This window comes from Sceloporus undulatus, chromosome 4, assembly GCF_019175285.1.
Source record: "Sceloporus undulatus isolate JIND9_A2432 ecotype Alabama chromosome 4, SceUnd_v1.1, whole genome shotgun sequence".
NCBI lineage: Eukaryota > Metazoa > Chordata > Lepidosauria > Squamata > Phrynosomatidae > Sceloporus > Sceloporus undulatus.
In genome coordinates, this window is record NC_056525.1 from 30,391,120 (window position 1) to 30,417,804 (window position 26,685).

General features: G+C 41.1%; 2 protein-coding genes across 3 annotated transcripts in view; one reads left to right on the plus strand and one right to left on the minus strand.

Moving 5' to 3' along the window:
* The window catches only part of NCOA3 (nuclear receptor coactivator 3), a 1,019,275-nt gene that overhangs the window by 929,798 nt on the left and 62,792 nt on the right, over nucleotides 1–26,685 (minus strand). The gene's annotated exons all lie outside the window — the stretch shown is intronic.
* LOC121928167 (osteoclast stimulatory transmembrane protein) lies at nucleotides 1,404–6,798 on the plus strand. Its single transcript, XM_042462507.1, has 3 exons — nucleotides 1,404–1,465; nucleotides 4,722–5,772; nucleotides 6,460–6,798. Exons 1-3 carry the CDS (start codon nucleotides 1,404–1,406, stop codon nucleotides 6,796–6,798), a joined length of 1,452 nt encoding a protein of 483 aa, XP_042318441.1.

Below are 26,685 nucleotides of genomic sequence, written 5' to 3' on the forward strand. Positions count from 1 at the left end.
GAATTTTGGTGTTACAAGAAGAACAAGAGCTGAGATCCTACATCACACTATCTCTCTGTTATCATACTTTTAAGGGGGTGGTAGATGCTATTGGTTGCTTTCCCTGGCACTAGTCACACAGTGCGCGAGGTCTGTCAGATGCATCTCCATTTCCCTGGCCACTGAGTTGCAGAGGTCCAACTGGTCTTCTTCCAGCTGTTCTTTAGCAAAAAGGGATAGAAGGGGGAGGGGCTCTACTCTTAGGGCAAGGCTGCTCTTTCTTCCATTAGTACCCAGAGCAGTTGGAATGAGCCTGAGCACACCCACACAACCACCTGTGTGGAACACTACTTTTGTGTGCTAGGATGAGAGCCTTGAAGAGAACCAGTGTGATGCAATGGTTTGAGCATTGGTAGTTAGCATGGTCCAGAATTTCAGTGTCTACTCTGGAGACCATAGTTTGACTTCCCACCCTGCCATAGAACCCTCCTGGATAATTTTTTCCAAGAAAAACCCATCATAGGTTCACCTTGGGGTTGCCATAAGTCAGAAAAAGCTTGAAGGCACACAACAACATGATGGATACTTCCTTCTTCAAGGTCTGTAAAAGTGCATATATGGGTATAATATATAGCGCCCACAGGTATATCTTTCACGCTACACCATTATAGCACTCTTATAACACCTGCGCAGCTATGGTTCCCTCATAGGGGTTACAGCAAATATAAGTGTGCAGAATTTTCAATGTCTGACTCTCTGGGATGCTAGAAATTTGAGGAATATAGGAAAATTTGAGGAGGCAAAATTCTGATTTGAATGGGCAATGCCCTTATTTTGTTCCCCTCAAATGGCACCTCTAAACCAGAGCAATAAACACAATTCTAAATTATGCTTGTTGAATTTGCTATCCCCAGTAATGAGTTGGCCTTTTTCACTGCTAGGGCATGCTGTGCTTATGTTTTAAGGAAGCACTGAGTTTCCAAAATGAGAAACACAACATAGCACAGAACAGCTCTTTAAAAAGTGTAAACATTAGTTGAGGATCAGCTGACTGAATTCATCACCAAGATGCAGTGGTTATTCACAATGACCAATCCTTTTTAATATCTAGACGTTTTTAAATAAGAGTCACCAGCACATGCCTACAGTCTACGAGAGTCTCTTTAAGAGAGATAACTACAACTGTATGCAGCCTTTTTGGGTATTTTGTGGTGTAAGGGAGGCGTGGACAAAGGGGAGAACGTGTTACACATTGTCCTTTAGGGCGTACAGGCAGATCTGATTTCATCACTTATCTTACTAGTGAATCTGAACCATTTCTGAGTTAATACATGCATCAGTCGTTTCTCGGACCTTTCTTGGTTTTGTAGCATTTTGCTGGAGTTTTATCCAAGGCCTCCCTTCCCTCAGTATATCAAAACAAGATGAAGATTTACAGGACTGCTGAGTACTTACAAAGGCACTTGGGGCAACTTCATAAGACTAGGTATGTTGGATTTTTCTCTTTTTCTCTTAATTATTTACCTTTCTGCATTTAGAAAAAGGAGAGAAAGATGAAGTTGACAATGAGAATTGTTGCCCAAAAGAAAATAAAGGAATGTTACATGTGACTTTGAGATATTTAGGGAGCCCTGGTAGCACAGTGGTTAAATGTCAGTATTACAGCCACAGTGTTGTGAGTTCCATCCCAGAGGGACGAATACCCAGTTAATTGGGGCAATTGGCTAACACATTGTAAATTGCTTAGAGAGTGCTTAATTCACTATGAAGCAGTATAGAAATGTAAAGTGCTATTGCTATATTTATAGACTAAGAGGATTACTATAATAAAATCAACATCTGATTGGTAACAGCAATGGCATTCTATGTGATGGGTAGGCAGACTGCAGGCTTGCAGGATCCCCTTTGTTGTTGTTTAACTAAAAGCCTACCAGCCACAGCCTAGTGCAAGAGACACATATATAGAATTAAAGAACTCCTGAGCACAATACTACTCAGAGATACTGTTGCTAATACTATCATCATCATCATCACCATCATCACCATCATCACCATCATCACCATCATCATCATCATCATCATCATCAGGAACTGTACTGAGTACAGCCCACAGGGTTTCCACACAGACCCACTACTACCAGTTTACCTTGAACTTTCTTCCTTACAGCAATAATAATTGGCAGGGACTCAATAAAAACCATTTAAGTGTTAACTTAACAATTTAAGTACTAACAAAAAAGGAGCAACTCCTAAATTTATTGTGCTATGAAAGTGATTGACTTAAGGACTTTATCACCTGGCCAAAAGTGACAGGAGCATAGCAGGATGCTCCCGTCACTATCATACATTTGCACAAAGATTATCAGATGACGTTGCATGACATCACCATAATTCTGTCATCCTGAGAATAAAGAGTAATTCTAGCACCACTTTTCATACACAGGACTTAAATAGATAGAATTTCAGTATTAAGGCTCCTGCATGCACTGGCATGTATCTTAGCTTGGGAGTTGCCTTGACTTCCCCCTTCCTGTTGTCTTAGCCCTCCATTCTGAAGCCAGGTGGCTGTTTGTATGGGCATCCGCTGTGCCGCTCAGTGCAGTGACAGCAAGTTGATCACCCCTGAGTTCAGAACAAAGTGTCCAGCCTTGATTTATTTTATTTTATGATATTTGTATGCCACCTTTGTCTCAGAAAAATACTCAAAGCGGCTCACAGATAAAAACATTTTATAAAGCTTACAATAATGTTTTTAAAAACAATTAAAATTTAAAGACAATTAAAAAAACAGTACAAAATTACAGAAAAAATATACAGAAGTTTAAAAGTATACAGAAAAATATATACAAAAAAGTATACAAAAATACAGCAGTTGATCACATGACTGGACACCTTGTTCTGACCTAGGCAGCACAGCAAAACATGTTTCAAAGAGACACCTGGGAGCTATATAAAATAGGAAGTTATTTAAATTCATTTTAATGGGGGTATATTCCAGGTTTGGCAATGAAAGGGCTGGACATCATCCAGTCTATTTGCACCAGACTCAGGGTTTGGGCCATGTGTTGTCCCATCTCCCCACCAAGAGAAGAAGGAGAAGAGTTTATTTGGCCTGTGTGGACCGGGCCAAGGTTTCTCCAGAATTGTTATGAATTAAGTTATGAATTAGTTAAATAATCTACGGCACTAAAGAGCCAACAAACTGTGCATTAGTTATTTGCCTCTTTATACAAAATATTTTTTGTTTTTTGAGAAACCATTTCTTGCTTTTGTTCATTCTTGAGGTTTAAGTCACAAGACTCGAACTCAAATAGTGTGAAAGGGCCCCAAGCTGGGGGTTAAGGAGTAAAATCATGGACTGGATTTTTCATCTTTGTTCTAATAAGTCTTTTATTTTAATCATGTAATGTAAATCTAAATGACACTTTAAAATTTACTAATTGTTTTTTAAAAACCCTCCTTTCCAATTAGTGTTTTGTGTTGTATAAACATATTTCATAGATTCATGTTCCATGGAATGCTTGAAGACTTTTGCTCAGAAAAGTTCAAGAACACTCCCAAAATGTTATAGCTAATACCTAACTTTACTGGAAGATTATCATAAAATAGTATGTAATATTTGACCTTTGGCAGTATTTCCTTCCTGACTGCATGTAATAGTAGTTCATATTTGACATAATTTGATGGTGCATGCTACAGTACTTAGCATCTGTAAGTGGACCATTTATTTGAATTCTGATACAATGCCTCCTAAAAACAAAGCTTCAAATTGTAATTTTTCCAAATGGGCCGAAACAATCAAAAGGTGCCAACTAGTGTAAGGCTCTAATTTTATGGTCATTTTGCTGAGAGTAATCGTTTAAATTCAGTGTGATTTAGATTTGTGTAAATTACACTGTAAAGCACTTGGACTTAGTGCAGGCTGAGTCTTCCTTATCTGAAATGCTTGGGCCAGATTTTAGTTTTTTTTTTTAATTTTGGAATACAGTTGTCCCTCTATGTTTGTGGCTTTGGAATACAGTCAGCCCTCCACATTTGCAGATTCAATTAACATGTTCTCTCTAGGAATTCTAGATCCTCCAGCTCAACTCTATGGTTGACATCCACCAGAAGTTGCACTGGAGAAACTAGAGATTTTTTAGAGAGAACACTTGTTTAGGCTGTAGGTCTTCCAGCATGATTCTGTGTTCAACTTCTGGAAGATGCTGTCCATAGAGTTTCACTGGAGGATCTGGAAAACCTAAAGAGGTGTTCTCTTGGGTAAAAAATTAGTGGCTTTTTATTTGTGATTTTCTCAGTTTCACTGAGATCCTGTGCTCCTACCCACAGTGAATGTGGAGGGCCCATTGTACCTGTATTTGCATATATGTAAATAATGAGATATCATAGAGACAGGACACAAGTCTAAACATAAAATTCATTTATGTTTTATATACACCTTATACACATAGCTTGACGATAATTTTATACAATATTTTAAATAATTTTCCACATGAAACAAAGTTTGTGTACACTGAATGAAGTGAAAGCAATTAGGTCACTATCTCAGCCACCCATGAAAAATGTTTTGGTTTTTGGAGAATTTCATATTTCAGAATTCTGGATAAGGGAGACTCAACCTATACTAAAATTTCACATGCAATATTTCAATGTAAAGCAGCCAAAATGGAAATTTGGGTAATTTCAATGATTTGCTGTTTCACACATATCAGATCAGGAATATTTGTTCATTACCCATACAGGTTTGGAGTCTGGACCAACTGTCAAGACAATCTGGCCCCAAGGATACAAGAATTCATATTAGAAGCCTGGATTGCTTATTCCACACCAGTACCGTCCAACTTTCACCAGCTGCTTTCCTTATTTCTCATGTGCTCTTGCATTGCTGCATCAGTTGGAAGCCTTTTCTACTGCTGGATGTTTTCCTCACTGCAGTACTCATTCCAGTTCTCTGCCATATCTGCTTCAATCTTTAGTTTCCTGGCCCTGTGGGTCCTCTTTTTGGTACACCCTGTCCGTTGCATGTTCACCATTATTGTGCCTACATTAGGGACTAAGCAAGGACGGAGGTTGCTCCTGTCTGCCTGCTTCATGACTGTAGCTGTCAATATAATCCCAAACATCATGAGCAACATCAAGACCATTCTACAGGTCATTAAATGCATCTGCAAGGCTTCCTCCGAGAGTCTCCTAAATACAACATTTCTGTTAGGTAACGCTTCATCAGACTTCAGTCACGCTCTCAAAAGTAGAACTGACGACTTGCCAGACAAATTTGGGAGAACAAGCAATAGTCCAGTTATGTTTGAAACTCACAATAATAGCTTTCTCTTGAGTCAGAAAATGACTGATGCTAGCCACCGTATCATGGAAGATTTCATGCACATTGAAGTGTTTGTCCAGAAGGTCATACTGTTGGCTAACCGAGTATCTGCTGTTTTCTTTCTTTGCTTTCTTGTTTATGAGTCTGCTTCTTACCTGAGGAGCTACCTCACAGATCTCAGATTTGACAATATTTATATCACCAAAAAACTAGAAGATTTAGCTCAGGAGAGGAAAGCAACTCACCTTCTAGTTTGCTCCCCCAGGAAACTGATAAAATCAACTGGTCTCAGGTTAACCCGAGAAGAACTCATGACTTGTCTCACACATATTTTTCTTCTTAGTTTGGTGCTATTGTTTACACTGGTGATCATAGGAACAGATTATATTGCCTTCCATTTGGCACAAGCAGCTGTGACAGAAGTCATTCAGTTCCCTGTAGTGCCCATAAACTTCTGGATAAAATATGAGGTGAGTATCAAAATTACTAGCCTACGTCTTTAAGTGATGAGAAGTCAAGGCTAACCAAAACTGTATTTGAACATTCATGATTTTAGTTGTTAAATTCCAAGACATAGCCATGTTAATCTGGAATATTAGTAGACAAAGGGATCTGTAGCACTTTTGAGAGTAACTGTGCAAAGGTGCATAGAAGAAGTAGACCAAGTCTGTGAAAGCAAGTTACAACTTCTTTCAAACAGTCTCAAAGGTGCTACAGAATCACTTTTACTTGCTAAGTAATTGATATAAATGAAAATATCCATAAAAACTCTTGTGGCACTTTCAAGACTAAAAAAATGGCTAGCATCTCGTGAGTGTGTTACACTAGTAAAGTCCAACCTATTACAGCCCACTTTTTTTGGTCATTGTGAAGATCAGGAAGACAGTATAGCAAAGAAAACTAAGCACTGCATGAAACTACAAATCCCAGGAATCTGTAGACTTTAGCCATGACAATTAAAGGGGTATCTGAGTAATATAACTGTGCAGTGTGAAAAAGATTTATTTATTTATTTATTTATTTATTTATTTATTTAAAATCTGTAATTTCTGCACCCTAGCATGGCCTAGTTATACGAATGGACCCCTGTGAGTATGAAACATGAGTATGGGTGGGCTCTGCACTTTTACTAAGTCTATTCTCTTTTATTGTTTCAGGTCAAATTAAATTTTATACATTTTTTGGGGAAAGTTTTTAATAATGACTTTTCTATAGAACAATCTAAACCATCATTTGAAAGGAGTTACCATCAGAACTTGACCTTTCTCTCTGATAACTGCTCCATGAGATGTCCAAATCCTCCAAATACAGCTGTGATGTTTGCTGTTGGACTCCTATATTGCATCATTTATGCAATGTTATTTTTGGAAACATATTCACACCGTCTATGCCGAAAAATTGCCGCCTCTTTTTTTGAGAACCAAGAAGACCAAAGAGTCCAGTATCTTTATGAGAAACTTGAAAGGAAGCAGAAGAAAAAAGAGCAACAGGAATGATATCCAGAATCCACAGCATTTTGTTAAATTGCTGAATGGTGCACATTAAACAGGAGAGAGTGTGCTTTTCGGACAGAAGTTGTTCAGATGACAACCTGCATGTGCTTCTCTGATGCTCAGAAACTGAATGTTCATCAATTTCAGTGGCTTTTCTCTATGTGGCTGTGTCTACACTGTAGAAATAATGCAGTTTGACATAACGTTAAGTGCTGTAGCTCCATCCTATAGAATCCTGGGATTTATAGTTTTACAAGCTCTTCAGCCCTCTGCAAAGATTGATGCTTCACAAGTGCTGATGTCAGTTGTTTAATTGTTATCTTAAGGGGGAAGGGAACTGTGGGTCATTTATTTAAGGTATTATTGTTGGAATTTTATGTTAGCCGTTTTGATTGTTTCTACAGAAAGGCAGTATATAAATAAAAGTTTTATTTATTTATTTATTTATTAAAACAACAAATCCCCCTGTATTCTGTACAATGGAGCCGTGGTGTAAAACTGCATTATTTCTACAGTGTAGGTGCACTTTTGGAGTTTATCTACAATAATCTGTTATTCCAGATTGGAGTCTGACTGAGGCTTGGCTCCTGTTATACTGTTGATAGATCACAAATCTTTGCAAGTATACCCAAGCTAAAAATCTTGCCTGTTCTTTTCCACAACTTTATAATTGCATCTAAAGTGTGGGATTGAAACTCCCACAGCCAAGCAACAACCAGGAATGAAGCTGCACCCAGACATCCTTCATCAGCCATTCCACAGCCAGGGAAACAGAATAACCCTCTTCCACCCAGACCTCCAGCAATGCTTCTGCTTCTTTCCTCCCCTCACATGTGCAACAGCACCCAGAGGGCACCTGCATGTAGCTCTACCCACCTTGTCATTGATTGGTTATGAGTGTACAATAGGATTGTACTGTAGCATCCAGCAAGATCTTGGCCTGAGTCAGAATCTAAACCATAGTTTTGTGAATCAGTTCCAAATGTGGGTAATGTCAATGTGTTCTGGTTTGTTGTTGTTGTGTGCCTTCAAGTCATCTTTGACTTATGGAGACTCTAACGTAAACCTATCATAGGGTTTCTTGACAAGATTTGTTCAGAGGAGGTTTACCATTGCCTTCCTCCAAGGCTGAGTGAGGCTGATTTCACCAAGGTCACCCAGTGAATTTCATGGCTGAGCTGGGAATTGAACTTTGGTCTCCAGAATCATAGTTTCAGACCATTATGCCATGCTGGCTCTCACAAAATGGCATCTGGTTTACAAATGTCATTTTGAACCATGGTACCAAATTCCAATACATAGATATTTTATAGAATTTGAAAACTCAGAGTTATTTTTTCATACGAATGCCATGGGCAAAAAAGCAATCATTGAAAAACAAGAACAAAAGAGGTACTTATGTAAGTCAGGGGAATCTCTATTTGTTCTTTAAAGGAAGAATGGTGTGTCACATAATGCCATCATCTATCACTAGAGGCCACTGTTTGTTGTTTGTTTCTTTTGTTAATGGCTATAGGGCTTAGAGGAAGGATCTGGCAAAACCACCTCCTTGCCCAAAAAAACCCTATGAAATTCATGGGGTCACCATAAATTGACAGACTTGAAGGTACACATAGGGCTTATGACATACTCATGCTCAGTTGTCATGAAAAGACAAACATGCAAAAACTCCTCTTACAATCCAGAGTGAATGGAGGCCGCCCCTTAGGGGCTGTCTGTTGAGTCCATTGATTCATTGCTCTAACAGATTCAGGCCAGGGTGGGCAACTGCATGGAATCACATTGTGTGTTTCAGAAGTTCTGGATGGTGGTATCTTTGCAAATTTATTTCAAAAATCCTCATGTTGATCTCTACTCATGGAAACATTGTGTATGAACCAAAATGAGCAGCAGGCTTACAATATAATTGACAAGGAAGGAGGGAAACAAGGGTAAATTGTAAAAGTAATTAGAATAACTGAAACAAGGATGTGTCTAATTTGCAATATATATATATATATATATATATATATATATATATATATATTACAAATACTAAATTCCCAGTGGTAAAAAGTCTAGCAACAGTATACAAAAACAAGCTGGCTATGGGAAATGACTCTTCTGAATCCTTTTGAATATCAATAATAGTCCAAACATATGAGTAGAGTGTCCAAAGTGTGGGAAGAATCAATAGTGGTACTTGTAGTATGGTAGCATGAAGATAAACAGTGTAATTTTCACTGGTAGCAATGTCCTTCCATGGTTGTACTCTTTCAATAGTGGAGACGGCTACCTCCGGAGTAATATGTGGCCATTTTGACTCACAGAAGACTTCATCAGCATTACAGAAACATTCTATGCTGGATTAATATCTCAATCTGCTATTCTATGCTTCCAAACCATTGGTCAGCTTGACTTAACAATAGAAAAGTTTCTGGACACTTTGGACACTCTACTCATATGTTTGGACTATTATTGATACTGTATTCAAAAGGATTCAGAAGAGTCATTTCCCATAGCCAGCTTGTTTTTGTATACTGTTGCTAGACTTTTTACCACTGGGAATTTAATATTTATAATACACACACACACACACACACACACACACACACACACACACACTACAAATTAGACATGTCATTGTTTCAGTTATTCTAATTATTTTTACAATTTACCCTTGTTTCCCTCCTTCCTTGTCAACATTGTGTATGAGACATCTCCAAGCCCCCCATCCTCCATTGCTCTGCTTACGTCTTCTAGATTCAGGTCCATGATTTCCTTGATGGAATCTATCTATCTGGCATGAGATCTTCCTCTCTTTTTGCTGCCTCCTACCTTTCCTAGCATTTTTGTCTTTTCTAATAAATTGTGCCTTCTCATGATGTGGCCAAAGTACAACAGCCTCAGTTTAATCACCTTGGCTTCCAATGAGAGTTCAGGCTCGATCTGTTCATGGACTGATTTGTTTGTCTTTTTTCTCAGCACTCCTCTCCAGCACCATATCTCTTTCTCTCTGTTTTGTTCACATCCAGCTCTCACATCCATATATGGTAATGGGGAATAAAGTGGCTTGGACAATTCTGACTTTAGTGACCAGTTGTATATCTTTACTCTTTATGATCTTTTCTAGTTTTTTCATCACTGTCCTTCCCATTCCTAGTCTTCTTATTTCTTGACTGCATTCTTTGTTCTGATCAATGTTTGATCCAAGCTATAGGAACTCATTAACTATTTTGATTTCCTCATTGTCTAGGATGAATTTATTTTTGGTCATTATTTTTGTTTTCTTTATGTTCAGAAGCAAGCCTGCTAATTAAGCATAAATCATTTTAAAATTCAATTTCATTCATTAGACTGTTGTCTTCTGCAGAAGGCATTAGAATATACATTTAATTTAATCCATTATAAATTTTTACCATTATCTTCTGTAGAAGGCATGCTTTCATGATTCACAACCACCTCCAACTTCCTCCAGATGTTTTGGATTAGAACTCTCATCACCTCTAGCCATTATGGCAATGGCGAATGGTGGGAGTTGGAATCCAAAACATGTGGAAGACCCCAAGTTAGAGTAGGCTGAATTGAAGGACAACAGCTCATAAATTTATGATTATTCTGGTAAATGTTCTGCACAGTGAAGAACACACTTTTGCCAAGGAAGGAAGGAAGGAAGGAAGGAAGGAAGGAAGGAAATGTACAAGAATATCCCATCCCTGCAATCAAACAAAAGAACACCAGGTTTGTCATTGTTGTAATTGTGTGAACTGTCCTGTATCACTTGCATTTTAATCAGTCCCATATGAATTGAAAGGTAAAAATAAAATAAATTATTGATGTAGATAGGTTTGTAGTGCAGAGCTGTCTGTGTGATCATTGCAGTTATAATCACTAAGAAGATGTATAAACTCTTGTTATAGCATATAGATAAGATTTATTCTGAGATAAAAAGAATTCCCATGTCAGTCATTCTTTTCAGTGAATAGATTAAAAAAATTTCCATAAATCTGTGTAAAATATGAATGGAAGGCTCTTTCTCTGGAACAGTTTTTAAGCTTGTGTTATGTGTTAGAAGCCAAGATAACTAAACTGAGGCTAGCGTACAAAGGCCATATCATGAAAAGACAGGACTCACTAGAAAATACAATAATGCTGAGTAAGGTGGGGGGAAGTAGGAAGTAGTTAAAGTTGAAGTGTGGCAGACCATAGTAAAAGCAAGACTTTTTATTCACAGGGAAAATCTGTACAGTAATGATTTCTTTTAGTGCTTCTGTCACATATGATTTGCAGTGTGCGTGTTCAATAGTGCTTTCCTGCTGATTTTACCAAGATCCCAACCCTTTCCAGAGTCCTGTTCTGTCTCTGCAATTCTCTCTCTCTCTCTCTCTCTCTCTCTCAATCTCCTCCTTCCATGTGGCTGTGCTGGGAAGGTGAGGGAGGGAAAGCAAGAGCAGCAAAGGCAGTGCAATGAAGTTTGGGCTCTAACAGATGTTCTAATTCTGGATTGGGACCAAGGGTGCAGGAAGTAGGGTGCTAAGAGCCCTGGTGGCACAGTGATTAAATACCGGTACTGCAACCACTCACTCACAGCCACAAGGTTGTGAGTTCAATTCCAGCCAGGAGCTCCAGGGTTGACTCAGCCTAGCATCCTTCCAAAGTCACTAAAATGAGTACCCAGTTTGCTTGGGGCAATTAGATTACACACTGTAAACTTCTTACAGACTGCTTAGTTCAGTATGAAATGGAATAGAAATGTAGCTGCTATTGCTATAGCTGATAACTAAGAATGTCACCCCATTTTTTGCAGGCCACAGAACTGCAGTGGGAGAGGGCCTTGTGTGATAAAGCCAAGTGAGAAATCTTGTCAGAGACCAACCTCTATAGATGGAAATAATTATTCTGATTTTCAAATCCAACTCACTCAAATGGAGGCAACTGTTCAAGTCATACATGTGCCTGGTGGCAATGGTGAACAAAACACTTCAAATGTTCCTGCTGCTCTTCTTTTTCTTATTTTGAAAAATTATTTTAATTGAACATGGATTGGACATCTCCTTAAAAAGAGGATGCTTTCAAAGAGAGGGCTCTAGGACCTGTGACCATTTTAAACTGAAGTAAGCTGGTAGAGTAGAGAGCCAGTGTGGTGTAGTGGTTTGAGTATTGGACTACGACTCTGGAGACCAGGGTTCAATTCCCAATTTAGCCATGAAAACCCACTGGCTGACACTGGGAAAGACACACTCTCTCAGTCTCAGAGGAAGGCAATGGCAAACCTTCTCTGAACAAATCTTGCCAAGAAAACCCTATGATAGGTTTGCCTTAGGATCATCATAAGTTGGAAACAGTTTGAAGGCTCAGAACAACAACAACAATAACAAAAGCTGCTAGAGAGATCATCCATAGCTATATAACAAAGGGAAAGGCAATCAAGAGCAGTATGCTGAACTAGTAGACTCAGGGTTCATTCACATATCTTTTTTTTAGTGCAATGATGCAAATAATCTCATTCACACTTTCTGGGTTTGTTATTCACACTATGGAACCACATCGATGTGAATTTCGTTGTTCACATGTGCAAGCATTTGAATAAAGAAAGGACTGACTTTGTGAATGCATTTGGAACTCCTTTTTTGGTATGCAGTATTTTATCCCAGGTCTATTTGGCTCTATTTGCCTCAGATGCTGCTGCCGAATAACCACAGGAGACCGTGCTGGAGGAAAGGCCACAACTTTATTAAGCAAACCATTGGTAGGGTTGGCACAAAGCATGAGGTCAGGATCTGCGAAATCAAACAACCCCACGTTTGTCTGATTAACCACAACCTGGCACCCACCAGGTATTGGGATGACCTAGGGGCTAAGGCACACCGTATGACCGCATCTCTGCCATGCGTTCACATATTCGCTAAGCCCCTAGTCACCGGGAGGCGCTCTCGCATTATGGCCCCCGCAATGGCCATACGCCTGCCCTATTCGCCCCCGGGTCCCGACTGACACCCAAACCAGAGCTCCGTAGCCCTGGTACCACACCGTGCAGATCCTGGCCTATGCTGCCGCCCCAAAGTTGTGACAAAAAACCCAAACCCAAGAGGTGGGTGGGTGGGAGAAGGCTCAGCTCCTCCTCCCTTCCTGCTTGGCTCCTAACCATCCGGATCCAAGCGCCGACTGAAGGCCGGGGCTGGCAGCACGGCCTATATAGGCCTAAGCCCCGCCCTCAGTACCACCTGACCAGGAGACTCCTCCTCCAGGCCCACAGAACCAATCATCTGCCCTGGAGGACTGGAACTCCCGGTCACCGAGCCCAGCTCCCAGAGCGTCGCGGGGCGGAAGGGGCTCCCCTTCACCCCGCACACCAATAGGGAGCTGGGGCAAGCCCCAGAGCACTCTGGGGCTTGTAGCCGTTCGCTGCGTCTAGCGGCAAAGCGGTCAGCCCGCCGAATCGGGCAACCGCTTTTTGTATTGGTTATTCACACTACTGATGATGTGACTCGGGGATAAAATCCTGACATCAATTATCCTGGATTAAGTGGGGGGTTTGGCAGCTCCCCCTAACTTAATCAGGTGCATTCAGAATGTGTGTGAACAACAGAGATTTAACCTGGATTCATCCTGGATTATTTTCATAGTGTGAATAATGCCTCAGGCAGGGATTAAGGTACTGGAGAGAAGACTACACTACAGCCAGGGACGTAGCCAAGGGGGAGGGGTGTCTTGGGGTCCGGACCCCCCTTCCGTTATAAAAATGAATGGTGCGTGCTGCTGCGCCGCCACACCCAAGCCCCAATATATAATGGTGGCACTTAGTCTGGACCCCCCTTCCTAAAATCCTGGCTACGTCCCTGCTACAGCAGTGCAGATAAAATCTCGTTTGCTTAAAACATTGCTGTTTTTTGGTTGTCATATCCATGTAACTGGGTTCCTATCAGGCTGGCCCTAGTCTGAGCATGTTGATCATTTTAGGAAGCTGAAGGTGGAGGATAGAGGTTGTGGGTTTCTGGGTGTTCTTCTTGGAGTTCATAGTTGTTCCCTCAGGCCATACAACTAGTCCTGACCTTTCTACAAACTAGATGAACTCCTTTCCCCAGTCAAGCTGGTATCTATTAATGGATTGCTGGACATCTGGCAAAGAATTCATTGCTAAAGCCATATGGATCTTCATTTATGATGTGGTATGAGATGCTATCCATAGAAAGAAGGTAACCGTATTCACTGCAGTTCATACAAATTTGCCTGAAGAGGTAGCCACAGATTCAACCAAAATTTCCAATAATAAGTGAGTGGTTTTGGACACAGAATCATAGAATCATAGAGTTGGAAGAGACCTCAAGGCCATCCAGTCCAACTCCCTGCCATGCAGGGGCACAGATTCAAAGCACTCCCAACAGATGGCCATCCAGCCTATGTTTAAAGACCTCCAAAGAAGAAGACTCTGCCACACGCCGAGGGAGTGTGTTCCACTGTCAAACAGCTCTCACTGTCAGGAAGTTCTTTCTAATGTCAAGCTGGAATCTCTAGGCACATGGATTGCCTAGGTCTGATTTATTGATCCAGTTTTATGAATGCTTAGATTAATCATTGCCATAGCTTTGAAAAGTTAATTTTGTGGACCTTTTTGGTTGCCATGCTGGCTGAGGGATTCTGGGAGTTGTCCAAGAGGAACTTTTCAAAACTTTAATCATTGCTTATAATGAGATTAAGTTAAAATAAAACATATTGTGGAAACCATATACAGTTCAGCTGCCCTTCAGTATTTTGTCATTGTTAGGGCCATTTTTCTTGCTTCATAGATGGATTTGGTACTCTAGTCCTATTCCAATGGAGCATTGTAAGAGCAAGGATTTATTATTGTTGAGTACCTTCAAGTCATTTGCGACTCATGGTGACCATAAGGTGAACTTATCATGGGGTTTTCTTGGCAAGATTTCTTCAGAGGAGGTTTGCTATTGCCATCTGAGGCTGAGATGGTATGATTTGCCAAAGGTCAGGGTACTTCTTGCTAATATTGTCTTGCCTCACTTTTATGAGGAGTCTAGTTGTTGTCATATTTCCATTTTAATCCTTCTGTGTTTCTCTGTGGCTGTTTCTTTCTTCTCACTTAAAAATGTACTAAGGCATTTGTACAATATCTCTTGATTGTTAATCTAGGAGCTGTACAGCTGGAAGCATGGGTTTTATCCATTTACCCTGCTTTTTTTTCCCCTTAGGCAAACTGTGGAGCGGGTGAGAGAATCTTCTGTGTCTTGAAGTTGCCCACTTCCACGCATGAATAGAAATTGGGTATAACTCTATAGAAAAAGCCCTCAGAAACAGAGAATGTTCAACAACTATGAAGACATTTTCTCCACCTTCTCATGCTAAATTAAGAAAGGGCAAACATTACATGCCTACAATTTTTTTATTTGTTTGGAAATATGTGGTTAAGATTCCTTTTCCCTCCTCTCTTCATTTATCTTCCTTTATTTTAAATGCCACCTCCAAAGCAGCAGCTACATTAATTATATTTTGTGGCTTGCTTAAAAATTCCACACAGAGCTAAAAGGGGTGATAGTAATTATATGTAAGAAGGAAAGCCTGTGGATATGTCCCCACAGATGTACTATAATCTAGCCATCTATATACACAGATTCATATTCTTCAAGTCAGAGAGACATACTGTGGAAGTTAAATAGCTGCAGGGCTAAAACTGAGCCAGAACTGAGTAACCATTCCTTTTCAGTGCCAGAGGTCCACTCCATCCTATCTATGTGTGAATGGTTGAAATCCTGTTGGTGTAAAAAGAGTTGGTGTGCAGTGTTATTGTGCCGAAGGCACATTGTATACTGTGGATGGATACATTTGATGGTATATTCAGTTGCATATTTGCTGACTTTGGTCAGTTACAGAACACTGCCATTCAATGGAAGGATTGTAGAATCGGCCTTCTATATCCACGGATTCTACCATCCATGGCTTGAACATATTTTTAAAAACAATCCCCAAAAGCAAACTTTGGTTTTGCCATTTTATATAAGGGACACCATCTTATTATGCCATTGTATATAATAGGACTTGAACATCCACGAATATTGATATCCACCAGGGGGAGGATCCTGGAACCAAAATTTAGCAATATCAAGGACTCACTGTATAGCACAATGAATGTACAACTACACAAGTAACTACAGTGGGCACTTGATATTAACTCGGGTTTGGTTCCAGAACCCCTTGTGGATACCAAAATCCATTGATGTTCAAGTCGTGTTAAATATAATGGATAGTAAAATGTGACCCTTATATAAAATAATAAAATCAAATTTTACTTTTTGGAATTTATATATATTTTTAAAATACTTTCAAACCATGGATGCTTGAATCCATGGATATGGAGGGTCTACTGTAAATGTAACTCCACATGTAACTCCACAGTCCTGATGTAGAAGCTGCCTCATCCCACATCTAATGCAGTAGTGGGTAAATTGCAACCCATGGCCCACATGCAGCATTTGGGAACCCCATGTTTGGTCCCTGAAGTGGCCAGAAGTTCCAGATTCATCAAGGTTTTTTTTCTTTGCCAGAAAGCAGACTGAAAGCTGTCAAAGATGCCTGAACATGCAGTGCTTAGCTTTCCCTAACTCCCCAGACCTCCTGCAAAAAAGAAAAAGAGAAAAAATCTGCCAAAAATTGGCCAAAATGGTAGTCAGATGTGATGTCACATCACTGGGCAGGCAAAAGTGTGTAATGAAACCAAATAGGCAGACCCCGGGAGTCAAAATGGTCCCTGTGTCCTGAGCTGTTGCTCACCCTGGGCTATGGGCTACTTTTAACAATGCCAGGGAAATCTCCAGTAAGAATAAGGCATATAAAAAGAATATAGGAGGACTGCAAATTTTGGAGAGCTGAGACTGAGGGACTCCTTATTTTATTTTTCATTATTTCTTAGACTACCTAGCTTCTTAAGGGACTTTCACTCTCATACATGTTAATGCCTAGTATTTTTTTCTGTAAGCCTTCAAGTTTGCTGAGGCATTAGCTAATCCTCTGTGTGTGAAAGTATATTCATTATTTACTGGCTTTTGTAACTTCAGCGGTCCAATGATCACATTTTATTGCACGTTGCTGTCAGTAAGCCTTATTTCATACCAAAGTTCAGTCGTTATTCAAAGCTAAATTATATTATGGTTTTGTTTATATATTTTGGTGTTGTGGACTTTCTTCTTTTTTGTTGCTGTAGTTTGTTTCCTTCTGTTCTCTCTTTTAAAATGATTTGCAATTTTGTAGCTTGTCTGTTGTTTTTGTTGTAATTTTGGGTTTTTTAAAAAATCCTACAAGCCCTCTCAGGCACATCACTTATAGGGCAGCCTATACATCACTCACATAGGTGCGTTACAGACCGCCGGATTGCGGTGGTCTGGCTCCGCCTCCGCTTGCAGCGTCTGGGAGCTGCAGCGGCCAAACCACGCGGCTCCCAGACGCTCCAAGGAAGCAGCGCAGAAATCAAGCTCCTTCCTGGGCCCCGGAAGAGATGCTGCGAGGTGCTAGTCGTGCACTCGTGGTGTCACTTCTGGGGCACGACGTGCGGACGCACAGCGTCCGCTACGTCAATATGGCAGCGGCCATGTGGAACAGCCGCCGCCATTTGTCACGGACTCTGTCCGTGATAGGGTTAGGGGCATCTGGAAGAGATGCCCCTTTTTCAAACTGGGACGTCTCTAATGGCGGTCTGTAACCTGCCATAGAGATCAAATCTTGGGAAAATTACTTTTTGTACTACAATTCCCAGACTAGCCCAGCCAGCATGGTCCATGGAGACTGAAGTCCAGAATAGTAATTTTTCCAATCCCTAATGAGATGTTAAAATGCTCTGCTTTCCTTCTTATCTGTAATTTTTTAAATGCTTTAAAACTGTTTTTAACCAGTGCTCTTTTAATCTGATACTTTTTTTGTTATTATGATTGATTTTAGTTGTGTTATATTTTTAATCTTTATATCACTTGCAAGTAGGACCTATGGTGAAACAATGGAAATACACTGTATTTAAAATACAGTGGCTACTTAATGTGGTGGTTTAGCGGTTAAGACACCAATTCTGACAATCGTAAAGTCGAAAGGTTGGCAGTTCAAAGCCAAGTGCCACATAATGGTGTGAGCTTCCCTCACTAGTTTCACCTTCTGCCAACCTAGCAGTTTGAAAGCATGTAAAAGTGCAAGTAGATAAATAGGTACCACTTTGGAGGGAAGACGAGAGCATTCTGTGCAGTCATGCTGGCCACATGAACACCTGAGTAGTCTTTGGACAACATTGGCTCTTCAGCTTAGTAATGATGAGCACTGTCCCCTACAGTCGATTACAACTAGATATTCATGTCAAGGAAAAAACCTTTACCTTTTAACCTACTTAACAATTAATAAATGTTCAGCTCTAAGCACGTAGAGGTCAACTATTTGGAATTTCTGCCCATACAGTGAGAAGAGGTCTGTATTGCCATCTCCCTTGCCCAAATTTTGATCAGCAGTGATCTGCCAATTTCTCTGTGCAAAATACATATAACCTGACTCATTTCGGCTTCACTGTTTATTGCCACAAACTGGTAATTGTATGATATCTTTGTCCACATCTTATTCCTTTTGGAGTGATCACTTCAGACTTTCAAAAATTCTTAAAAGTGTTCCTCTATTGTTTATAATTAGTTTATTTATTAAAGGCTGGGAAGAATGAGAGGGTTCCCCCCTTCCCCACTTTGGCTTTGTGCCAAACCGTGACAGCCAGAGACACTTTTGTTAGGAAATGAAAGCTGAAATGTTACAGAGCCAGATAACTTATTCATAGAATAGCCTGTATCACCATGCACCAGCTATTTAAATCCCTAGACAGCTTCAAAATGTGTAACTCACACTTGCTGCTTGAACCACTTGGCATTTTGAAAAGCAAGACAACATTCAGATCTGCTGTGCCTCTCTGCACCTCTGTGAGGACTGGCATCCCTTAAAAAGCATGGTCCTATTTTTTAGAGTTGCTCCAAAAAATGTGTGTGCCGACACTTATCAGTGAGAACAACAGAGGAAGATAGACTTTTCTCATGCTCCTAATTGCAGAGGAAACAAGTATGGCACATGCTCTCATTATAACTCCGCCATTATATTTTATTAACTCCACATCAGCCCATGACTGTCAGAAGGGAGCAATGTTGGTGACAATTTGGAAAGTCTGTTTTGAAACAAACAGAGTATAATTAAAAACACTGAGAAGCACAATCTGATTTCTTTGTTATTATCATCTTCATTGTGCCCCCCCCCCTTTCCCATTTAGGTGAAGTGAGTGTATTTTCATAAAGCCAAGTGCTTATTCAAATGTAAATTGTGACTGGAGACAATGATATATTTTTGGGGGTCTGAATCATCCACTGTTTATAAGCTAATCATTTCTTCCATTCCATTCCTCCCCACATAAAGAATGATGCTATGATGCAAATTGTGGAATGCAAATAAATAAATAAAAAAAATGGAGTCCACTGGAAACTGATGGATTTAAATGAATTATGATACTGCCTCTTTTAGTCTTTCCCCATGCACAGGATTACATGGAATGTGTTGATAATGAAAACCTCAATACTGCCAGAATAGAACTGGTGACTTCATCTCTGTTTAGCACATATTTTCAAATGATCAGCAGCATCTTATTGCAAATAATAACCTTTCCCCCTTTTCTATTCTTTTTTGCATTTTGCAGTTAAGAGAATGAAAAGACAGGCAGCAGTAGTGTGTAATTTCAGGACAATAGGTGCATAGGTTGCCCAAGAATTATAAAGCACTCTGCAGAACCAGGAACAGAAAAACAATTCAGTCAAAAGATAGGTACAAGCAATGTAAATATACTAGAGGGCATACAAAGCTATGCACATTTACTGAGAAATAGAGCCTATTATATCTAAGGGAGATTACAAACAGTAAGGTCCAACCATTGTCCACAACCAGAATTTAGATCTTTTGGGCTACAGCTTCCAGAATCTTCCAGCAACCAAATCTGGATTTTAAAGTGATTTAGTTCTGACTCCAGCTTTTTTCACCCATTATAAATTCCACACATTGAACATTAACATTTGAAACATGAAAGCCAACAAATGTACATGCTTCTGTGGGAGTTCTTACCCTAAACAGTTGGGGATCCTAGCTCTTGTGACAGGCTATAAACAGAGGTCCACAAAACTTTGGCTTTCCTGGTTCAGGTGCACATACTCAAGATGTGATATCAGGGGCATGGGACTTGGGAGGAAGCTCAATGGTATGGCCTTTCTAAACCTGTGGTTCCTTTTCACATGTATAATGTGAAGTTGGCGCCTGGACTAGTTGTGTAGTACACCATGCATGAGTTGAGCTGTCTGGTGGACTTTCTATTGAGGAGCACTTTTCACACTTCCAACAGCAGAAAAGTTGCTATGTTAGAGCCCAACTACCTTCTTTGTAAACAAACTGATACTGATGCTGCTTCAATGTTGCCATGGAATCTATAAGTTTGCCTTTGATGTCCATATTCCATATCTTGAGAAGAGCAGGCTAATCAACCAAAGTTGTTGTGGTTTCATATAGATTTTCGTAAAGCAAAAGTTGGTTTATAAAGAATTTATAATTGTTGAGAAGTAACAAAGTCATAGCACTATTTCTAAATGATTGGCTGGCATCCTGTATTGCAGGAATGGATTCATAACTTAACAAGTTACAAATTTACATTCAGCTATTCTGAATATTGCCACAATCATAAATGCCCCTTTAAATTCACCTTAAACACCAAGGTGCTGCTCCAGGTGATGGAGGTTTGTGTTGAGATGGAGTAGGGTGCTTCACAATGACACAGCCAGCCCTCCTTGACCTGTGGTACAACAATCAGAAGGGTACTCATCACACCATGTCTCAGGACCATGAAGGGGTTGATCCTATCATCCTGCCGTGACTGCATTCTACTACAACACCTGGTGGCACAGTGGTTAAATGTTGGAAATTTCAGTTCAAGAATATCTGGAGAGCTGTGCAATTCCATCCTGGTCTACAGTATCCAGGAAGACAATCCCTTTGACAACATGACAAATGAATGCATGGACAAGCAGTTGATCATGGACTTTAACTAAGCAACATACCATTTGCTTTCGATACCATTGACCATGGTATCCTTCTGGAATGCCTGAGGGAGTTGGGTTTCGGGGGAACTGTGCTCCAGTGGTTCCACTCCTGCCTCTCGGGTAGATTCCAGATGGTGCAGCTGAGGGACTCTTGCTCCGATAAGAGGGAGCTTACATCTGGCGTCCCTCAAGGAGCTATTTTGTCTCCCATGCTATTTAACATTTACATGAAACTGCTGGGAGAGATCATCCGGAGACACGGGGTGCGGTGTTATCAGTATGCTGATGACACCCAAATATGTTTCTCTGTGTCTCCGACTGTTGCAGTGACTAGGGATGGCATCTTTCCTCTAAATGCCTGCTTGGAGTCGGTAATGGGCTGGATGAGGGAAAACAAACTCAGTCTGAATCCAGAGAAAATGGAAGTACTTGTGATAGGCTCCCCGGGTCTGGGTAGTGAAATTTGTCCACCTGTCCTGAATGGGGTCACGCTCCCCCTGAAGGACTCAGTTCACAGCTTGAGAATGCTTCTGGACTCGTCACTCCAATTGACATCTCAAGTGGATGCGATGGTCAGAAGCGCCTGTTATCAGCTTTGGCTGATACGCCAGCTGCGACCCTACCTGGGCCGGGGGGACCTTGAAACGGTGGTACATGCTCTGGTAACCTCTCGATTAGATTTCTGTAATGCGCTCTACATGGGGCAACCCTTGTACCAAACCCAGAAGCTTCAATTAGTGCAGAATATGGCAGCAAGATTGGTCGCTGGATGTTCCAGGACCGACCATATAATACCTGTTCTGCAAGATCTTCATTGGCTGCCCATTCACTTCCGGGCACAATACAAGGTGTTGGTTATTACCTATAAAGCCCTAAATGGCTTGGGTCCAGGCTACTTGGAGGACCGCCTCTCCCCATATAATCTGCCCCACACACTCAAGTCAGGTCAACCGGGAAGAACTTGTTGAGGGTTCCAACCGTGAGATATGCGTCAACCTTGCAAAGGGCCTTCTCCATCTTGGCCCCTAAAATTTGGAACACTCTTCCCGATGAGCTCCGTTCCATCAGTTCCCTGGATTTGTTCAAAAAGAAGCTTAAACCCTTTTTTGTCCACCAGGCTTTCCCCCATGTCCCTTGATACTATGTGGCTTCCCCCTCTATGTACTGGCATCATGGATTAACAATTCAGCTGGCTTTGATTTGGGGTAATTGGTTTTATTTGTTTAATGTAATGTTTTAATATAGTGTTATTGCTATGTTTTTATTGAAATTTTTATTCTGTATTGTTTTTATTGCATTTTCTGTACACCGCTTTGATCACTGCGGAAAAGCGGTATAAAAATAAATTATTATTATTATTATTATTATTATTATTATTATTATTATTATTAGGACTCCACATGCCCAGACATGTGTTTATTAGCTATCTGCCATAATCTGGGTATCTGTGAGATTGAAGCTTAGACCAAGGGGATAGATCTTAAGTCCCAGAGTTGATGGAAAGCAAAGATGCACATTTTAATATAGTTACTGTGGCGGGTTACAGACGGGCAAAAAGGGGTGTGTTCATGACTTCATGAAGGTAGAGCCTTCAGACGGCTCTTACCTGAATGCCGCCATGAACACGCCGCCCGCACGCCCCAAGCGGGAAGAAGCGGCATTAAAAAGCGGCATTAAAAAGGTGCTGCTTTTCCCCGCTTCTTTTTTTATATAGTGTCTGTAAGCTGCTGCACCGGTACGCCAGAATTGCTACGCCACTAATTTAAGTTGCCCATTTAAAAGCTCCGTGTCCTGCTGCTCGCATAATGAGTAGGGTCCTGGAACATGCGCAGTTTGCAGTCAGGCTGCCATGCAGGAGCTGCAGCGCATTTTAAGACTCGTAACCCTAACCCTAACCCTAACCCTAGAGCTGCATGTACTTTAAATATTTACATATGTACAAGGGAGGCGATGGGGGATGGCAGGGGGACAGCGGTGGCAGTGGCGACAGCTGTGGCTGTGCATTGCAGATTCAGCAAGAGTGCGGGGACCAAAGGAGAGGAGGCATCCATGATGCTGGTGACACTGGCAACGTGCAAGCGGACAAGGATGCCATCACCAGCTGGCAGGAGACCACCTTTGTTCTTGGCCAGGGCGGGGGAAAAAGTTTAAAGGGGCTTGGGTGCTTTAAATGTGCACATATGCTTTCTGCCGCCGGTGCTGAGCACTGCAGCTGCGCAGCTGCGCATCCACCAGCCGGCAAAAGAAAGAAAAAAGCCCCGTTTTTGGCTGCCCGTGCGGAAGCTGCCTCTCTCTTTGCGGCATCCTCCGAGGCGGCGGTATGGAAACTGCGGGTCAGAAACGGCCCCAGGTGAGGCGTCTTCACTGCCCCCCATGTGGAAGCCCCATACACCTTAGCCACGCCCCAGGGGCGGGCGGTCTGGAGGCTCCGTATTCAGCAGAATACACCTCCAAGACATCTTCCCCTGCCCGTCTGTATCCCGCCTTAATATGTTGAGATGCAATGAGCAGATTTCTAACCCTTTTCAAGAACCACAGTGTGACAACCTGCAAATGCAAAATAAACCAGCCCAAGCATGGGACATTTCACTGTACTTTGCCAGATTTAAGTTCATTGTGCATTTGCTGGTTGCTACAGTGCATGTTAATATATGTAAAACATGAGAGGCATATCACTTGCATCCTATTAAACACTCAGTGAATTCCTCATGCTGAATAAAGCTGCAACTCTTCTTCAACTGAATTTGTTGAACAATGTGAGCTAGTGTACAGAAATAGAGTGTATATATAAAAGAATGCGAAAGTTCTTTTTGGACTTTATAGTTCCAATAATAATAATAATGATTTATTTATAGTCCACCCAATCACAAGGAATCCAAGTGGGTTACAGCAAAATAAATAAATAAATAAAATACAGAGAATACAATCAAATAAAATTCAAAAAAATAAATAAAATACAATAAAATAAAAGAGAGCAACATGAGTTACAGAATTCAGAGTTAGACCTGATGAAATTGGGCCTTTTTTTCACTCCCTCCAGATCTGATGATGACAGTAGGTACGGAAGGAGGGTTCTTCTTCTTGAGGCAAGAATTTTATTTTAATTAATTTTAATTCAATTCTTCTCATTAAATTTAAGAGAAAAATTGGTGGACAGAGTGACATAAGTCACAGTAAACGGGGGGAGAGGAACTAGGTAGGGAAGGGCGGCTGGAAGAGATCCGTCTTAAGAGACTTCTTAAAAGCTATAAGAGTAGAAATAATAATAATAAGAAGAAATAAGAAATGTGGCAGATCTCCTCTGGCAGGTCATTCCATAGCCTCGGAGGAGCGGTGGAGAAGGCCCTCTGGGTAACTGAGGTTAGTCTAGATTTTTTTGGATGAAATAGATTCTTCCCTGAGGACCTTAAGAGTGTAGGATGGACAGAACGGAAGAAGGCATCCCCTTAAGTATTCTGGACCCAAGCCATGTAGGGCTTTAAAGGTAATCACTAATACCTGTACCTTGCCCTGAAACTAATAGGCAGCCAGTGAAGGGATTTCAAAACCGGTGTTATGTGATCATTATGATATCTTGTACAAGTTGAAGTTTCTGAACTTGGCATGAGGGTAGCCCCATGTAGAGTGCATTACGGAAGTCCAATCGAGAGGTGACCAGCGCATGTACTACTGTTTCAAGGTCTCCCGGTTCCAGAAAGGGGTGCATCTGGCATATCAGCAGAAGCTGATAACAAGTGCTCCTGACTGTTGCATCCACCTAAGCTGTCAGGTGAAGCGATGAACCAAGGAGCACCCCCAAGCTGCGGACAGAGTCTTTCAGGGGAAGTGTGACCCCATCCAAAACTGGCTGACATAATTCCATACCTGGGCTTGGGTTTCCTATAACGAATACCTCAGTCTTACCTGGATTCAGCTTGAGCTGGTTTTCCTTCATGCAGTCCATTACCACCCCAAGACAAGCATTCATAGGAGAGATACCATCCTTAGTCACTGTATCAGTCTAAGACATAGAGAAATATAATTGGGAGTCATCAGCGTACTGATAACAACCTGCCCCATGTCTCTGGATTTCGCCCAGCGGCTTCATAGAAATGTTAAACAGCATGGGAGACAATATAGCACCCTGGGGTAGCTAAATTTTAGCTCTTTTAGAAGAGCAACTGTCTCCCAGCACCACCATCTGGAATCTGCGTGAGAGGTAGGACCGGAACCACTGTAGAACAGTGCCTCTGATGCCTAACTCTCTCAGGATGCATTGATTATATTTTTCAGCATCAGCTTGACTGTATCACCCCCCTGGACAGCCAGCCAGGATAGGCAAGGGTCAAGAGGGCAAGTCGTTTTTTCAAACTACTAAGGAGCTTGTCCATGTCCTCAGTACTTACCAAATGAAATTGATCCAGTCTAACAGTAATGGTGGAGGCGTTGGATGCCTCTCTCATTGCTTCTGACTTAAAATTGGCATCCAAATCAGCTCTTATCCAAGAGATTTTATCTGTGAAATAATCATTCAAAGCGTCACTGCAAGCTATAGTTGAATCTAATAGAAGGTTCTGGGTGGGAAGCAGTTGTGTTAAACTCCTTACCACCCTGAACAGCTCAGCTGGATGAGATTTTACAGATGCAATAGATGCAGAATAGAAAGATTTCTTGGCAGCATCTATTGCCACTTGATAGGACCTAAGAAAAGTCCAATGAAGTGTCTTAGATATGAGTTGAGATTTCAGCCAACGCTTCTCTAGTCGTTGTCCAACCCGCTTCATTTGTTTAAGATCTTCAGTGTACCAAGCGTTTCGTTTTTTAGCGAGTTGGAAAGGACGCTTGGGATCGATCATGTCTATAGCTCTGGTGATGTTGTTATTGCACAAATTAACCAGAACCTCGACAGTCACCAGCATTGCCAACCATAGAACCCCCTAGGGCTTCTTGGAACCTAGAGGGTTCCATCAGCCTTCAAGGGTGGACCATTCTAATTGGTCCTCCACCCCAGAGGGAGGAATAGTAGCTTTCAGTCCAACCTTAATCAGGAAATGATCTGTCCATGATAATGCATAGATACTAATTATTTCTGCCCACGGATATGCCTGTTCCCTGCAGAAGACCACATCAAGAGCATGACCTGCGCAATACGTGGGCTCAAAGAAACCCATGAACTCCTGAGCTGCACCAGTAAGAATAACCCAGCCAGCAGAGCCATTGCCTGTGCTTTTAAAAAGTAGTGTTTCTAAACTTTGGTACATACATAAAGCTAAGAAGCAAAAAAGTTGAATTAAGAACTACAGTTAGTTCAAACATACTAAGATAAATGCTGCTACTTCAGAAATGCCCTTTTATATTCGTTTGGCACTTTGGGGGCATTAGAACAGCTTAGGTCCAGGCTATCTGAAAGACAGTACCTCCCCATATGAACCTGCAAGAAATCTTTCAGGGGAAAGCTTTCTCTTGGCCCCACCACCATCATAGGCTCAGTGGGTGAGGACACAAGTGAGCCTTCTCAGTGGCTGATCTTCCCTCTGGAATGCCTATCCATGGAAGGTGAGGCTAGGCTGGTCCCCTACCTGCTTCCCTTTCACCAGCAGGTAATTACATTTGTTTAATCAGGGAGGTAATTGCACCAGGGAGGCTTTTTAAAAAAAAACTGGGGTGTTTGTTTCATTTTTTAACTTCTGCAAATATTTAAACAATTTCATATCGTTTTCATTGTGATGTTTCCTTCTGTGAGCTGTGTTGGGTCCCACTCCAGGAGAGTCATATAAATAAATAGTAGAATCAGACAGACATCCTTCATTTTATCATTGTTCTTCTTTTACTTTGCATTCCA